This window comes from Chrysemys picta, chromosome 8, assembly GCF_011386835.1.
Source record: "Chrysemys picta bellii isolate R12L10 chromosome 8, ASM1138683v2, whole genome shotgun sequence".
NCBI lineage: Eukaryota > Metazoa > Chordata > Testudines > Emydidae > Chrysemys > Chrysemys picta.
Genome location: NC_088798.1, coordinates 42,475,108 through 42,479,958, shown reverse-complemented (window position 1 = coordinate 42,479,958; position 4,851 = coordinate 42,475,108). Strand labels below are relative to the sequence as shown.

Sequence of the window (4,851 nt, the reverse complement as noted above, 5' to 3'; positions counted from 1 at the left end):
CTTGGGCCTATCCTAAGAACAAACTGGCTGAAGAGCTATGAGCCCCTGGTTCTGGCACCAGTGGAGAGCATACACTGAAGTCAGGGCTACAACAAATGGGAAATAAATTCTCTCTTGGGGGTTTTAGGACATAATTCCATGAAAAGGGCTGCTAACCAAAATCCTTTAAACTGAAAGCTTCCTGTTAACAGCAGCAGCCTCTAATAAATTAGGTCCTCAAACTGTAATAGTGTACTGCATTTGGAAATTACAAGCTTCTGGTACGTAGCCATAAAAATATAAAATAACAGAAGCTAGTGGAATGAAAATATATAAAACCTGGTGCCATAGGTGCTAGAACAGTTTTTATAGTGGGGGTGCTGAAAATCATTGAACAAAACTGTAAACCCTGTATATGATAGGAACCCCTTCAAACTAAGGAGTGCTGCTGCACCCCCAGCACTTCTAGTTCCAGCATCTATGTGTTGTGCTACATCTGAATAAACTGGAATACCAAGGTCTCATTCTGCACTTCTATCTCATGCAGATATCATTTTCAACAAGAGCAGTGTATACAAGTGACTGCAGGATTAGATGTAGAGTCTAAAACTATGAAACCTCTCTAGTCTAGCCTGACAATTGTCTGATACTGACTCTTGTAGCCAAATTATTTAGCTTAGTGTTTTCTGTGAAATAATATTAAAAAGGATCATTAGAAATATTTCATGCTGCTAAATTTAAAAATGAGCAGAAATATTTAGGAATATCTTTTCCTCCAGAAAAAGTTTCTAGTACTATACTTAAGGATAGAAAGAAAGAATTATAGACGTGTAGGCCTGGAAGGGACCTTGAGAGTTCTTCTAGTCCAGTCTCCTACGCTAAAGGCAGGACTAAGTATTAACAGTCACACATTTTGAATTTTAATCCTATCTTCTAAAGCACTTGCAACCCCTCCCAGCTCGGTATTGTGTGCAAACTTTATAAGTGTACTCTCAATGCCATTATCTAAATCATTGATGAACATATTGAACAGAACTGATCCCTGCGGGACCCCACTTAATATGCCCTAACAGCTTGTCTGTGAACCACTGATAACTACTCTCTGGGAATGGTTTTCCAACCAGTTGTGCACCCACCTTATAGTAACTCCGGCTAGGTTGTATGTGAGAAAGTCAAGCAAGACAGTATCAAAAGCCTTAGGGTATGTCTACACTACAAAATTAGGTCGATTTTATAGAAGGCAATCTTTAGAAAGCGATTTTATACAATTGATTGTGTATGTCCCCACTAAGTGCATTAAGTCGGCGGAGTGCGTCCTCAATACCATGGCTAGCATCGACTCATGGAGCGGTGCACTGTGGGTAACTATTCCACAGTCCCTGCAGTCTCCGTTGCCCATTGGAATTCTGGATTAAGCTCCCAATGCCTGATGGGGCAAAAACATTATCACGGGTGGTTTGGGGAACATGGCGTCAGTCTCCCCTCCCTCCCTCTGAAAGCAATGGCAGACAATCATTTTGCGCCTTTTTTCCTGGGTTACCTGTGCAGACGCCATAGCACGGCAAGCATAGAGCCCGCTCAGCTCACCGCTGCTGTTGTGAGCATAGTAAACACCTCACGCATTATCCTACAGTATGTGCAGAACCTGGCTACAAGCTGCCAGCACGAGGACGATTGTGTGGAGGACATGGACACAAATGTTCCTGAAAGCACGGGATGTGGCAATTGGGACATCATGGTGGCAGTGAGCAGGTTGATACAGTGGAACACCGCTTCTGGGCCCAGCAAACAAGCACAGACTAGTGGGACTGCATAGTGTTGCAGATATGGGATGATTCCCAGTGGCTGTGAAACTTCTGCATGCATAAAGCCACTTTCCTGGAACTTTGTGAGTTGCTTCCCCCCACCCTGAAGCGCAGGAATACCAAGATGAGAGCTGTCCTCACAGTTGAGAAGTGAGTGGTGATAGGCTTGTGGAAGCTTGCAACGCCTGACTGCTACTGGTCAGTTGGGAATCAATATGGAGTGAGCAAATCTACTGTGGGGCTGTGATCCAAGTAGCCAAGGCAATCACTAACCTGCTAGCAAGGTTACAGAGTAGCAGCCGTGTTAGTCTGTATCCGCAAAAAGAACAGGAGTACTTGTGGCACCTTAGAGACTAACAGATTTATTAGAGCATAAGCTTTCGTGGACTACAGCCCACTTCTTCGGATGCATATAGAATGGAACATATATTGAGGAGATATATATACACACATATATGCTCTAATAAATCTGTTAGTCTCTAAGGCCTGGTCTACACTAGGCGTTTATGTCGAAGTTAGCGCCGTTACATCGAATTAACCCTGCACCCGTCCACACTGCGATGCTATTTAGTTCGACATAGAGGTCTCTTTAATTCGACTTCTGTACTCCTCCCCGACGAGGGGAGTAGCGCTAAATTCGACATGGCCATGTCGAATTAGGCTAGGTGTGGATGGAAATCGACGCTAATAGCTCCGGGAGCTATCCCACAGTGCACCACTCTGTTGACGCTCTGGACAGCAGTGCGAGCTCGGATGCTCTGACCAGCCACACAGGAAAAGCCCCGGGAAAATTTGAATTTGAATTCCTTTTCCTGTCTGGCCAGTTTGAATCTCATTTCCTGTCTGGACATCGTGGCGAGCACAGCAGCACTGGCAATGATGCAGAGCTCTCCAGCAGTGATGGCCGTGCAGTCTGTGAATAGAAAGAGGGCCCCAGCATGGACTGATCGGGAAGTCTTGGATCTCATCGCTGTGTGGGGCGATGAGTCCGTGCTTTCCGAGCTGCGATCCAAAAGAAGGAATGCAAAGATCTACGAGAAGATCTCTAAAGACATGTCAGAGAGAGGATACAGCCGGGATGCAACGCAGTGCCACGTGAAAATCAAGGAGCTGAGACAAGGCTACCAGAAGACCAAAGAGGCAAACGGACGCTCCGGATCCCATCCCCAGACATCCCGTTTCTACGAGGCACTGCATTCCATCCTCGGTGCGGCCGCCACCACTACCCCACCAGTGACCGTGGACTCTGAGGATGGGATACTGTCCACGGCCGGTTCCTCGGACATGTTAGGGGACGGGGAAGATGAGGAAGGAGATGAGGAGGGCGAGGCAGTCGGCAGCGCTCACAACGCTGATTTCCCCGACAGCCAGGATCTCTTCATCACTCTTACAGAGATCCCCTACGAAGCGTCCCCAGCCGTTACCCCGGACACAGAATCTGGGGAAGGATCAGCCAGTAAGTGTTGTAAACATCTAAACATTTATTTTTAACAAAACAGGAATATTAACAATTAAAAGAATGGGTTGTTCATGATTAGTGTGCCCTAGGCGCTTAACGGTTTAGTCATGGGCAGTGCAAGTTTTGAAAAGAAATCTAGCAATGTCCGGTTTTCAGTGATTGTCCTGCACAAGCCGCTCTACTGCTTATTCCCTGCTACTGCAGCTACAGTAAAATGCGGTCTATATGTCCGGGGATAGAGCAGTAATCCTCCTGGGACATCTCGATGAAGCTCTCCTGGAGGTAATTTGAAAGCCGTTGCATGAGGTTCCTGGGGAGAGCGGCCTTATTGGGTCCTCCGAAGTACGACACGTTGCCGCGCCACAAGACTATCAAGTACTCGGGAATCATTGCTCTGCACAGCAGGGCGGCATACGGCCCTGGTCTTTGGAGGCTTTCCCGGAGCATTCTCTCTTTGTCGCTCTCGGAGATCCTCATCAGGGTGATGTCGGCCATGGTGACCTGCTTTGAATTAGGTAGGGGAATGTTAGTGTTGGGACTGCTTTCCCATTCCTTTACAGAACTGTAACCGCTGGTTTGTAGCCACGCGGTGGAGGCGGGAGAGGGGCAGCCGAAAGGGATCGTTCCTGGGGACAGCCGCGAGGGGGTGGGACGGGGCAGAGTTCCCGCTTGCCGGATTGCTGGCTGCAGGAACTGACATAGCTTTAAATGTGAATTGAGGCCAGTGGTAATATAAAAGTTTTAAACTGCCACAAGTGTACGGCTTACCATGTCTGCCTGCAACAGAAATTCCGTTGTGCTGCCCCGCTTCTCAAATGCGCTGTGCAAGACCCCAGGCACTGAATGCGAAGGCCGAGAATTCGACCTTGTGCTGAGTGCGCATGTGATAGGTGCTGTGCATGGTCTTGTTCACAGAGAAAGACTATGTTCTTTGTTCACAACTACATTTATCTTTCTGAGGAATTCACTCCCTTTTTCCCATTTCCACAGCCCCATCTGCGACTGTCTCACAACCTAGCCTGGAATCACACTCCCAGAGGCTAGCGCGGATTAGGCGTAGGAAGAAGAGGACACGGGAGGACATGTTCTCTGAGCTTATGGCCTGTTCCCAAGCCCAGGCAGCACAGCAGACCCAGTGGCGGAAGAACTTGACCCGAATGCACCAAGCCAACATGGATCGGGAGGAGAGGTGGCGGCAGGAAGACCAGCAGGCGACTCAAACGCTGCTTGGACTACTGAGGGAGCAAACGGACACGCTCCGGCGCCTTGTGGATGTTCTGCAGGAACGGAGGCAGGAGGACAGAGCCCCGCTGCAGTCCATCTCTAACCGCCCTCTCCCGCCACCAAGTCCCATACCCACCTCACCCAAAGTGCAAAGAAGGAGAGGCGGCAGAGTCCCTGCTAAGTCTCACTCCACCCCTGCAGAGAGCTCTACTAACAGAAGGCTCTCATTTCCCAAAATTTGAAAAGTTCTTTCCTTCCCGCCTGACACAAGCCCACGTCCAAGTTTCACCTCCCAATGCCATGTTTAGATGATAATAAAAAATACGTTTCTGTTAACTATTGTTTCAATCATGTTCTTTTGGAGGAGGAGGGGAAAGGGGGTTG

The 4,851-nt window shown here is 48.2% G+C and overlaps 1 protein-coding gene across 1 annotated transcript; it reads left to right on the top strand.

Moving 5' to 3' along the window:
- The first annotated feature begins 2,528 nt into the window (after positions 1 to 2,528).
- Positions 2,529 to 4,803, top strand: LOC135973038 (uncharacterized). Its single transcript, XM_065554321.1, has 2 exons — positions 2,529 to 3,240; positions 4,234 to 4,803. Exons 1-2 carry the CDS (start codon positions 2,661 to 2,663, stop codon positions 4,707 to 4,709), a joined length of 1,056 nt encoding a protein of 351 aa, XP_065410393.1. The 5' UTR covers positions 2,529 to 2,660; the 3' UTR covers positions 4,710 to 4,803.
- The last annotated feature ends 48 nt before the right edge of the window (positions 4,804 to 4,851 follow it).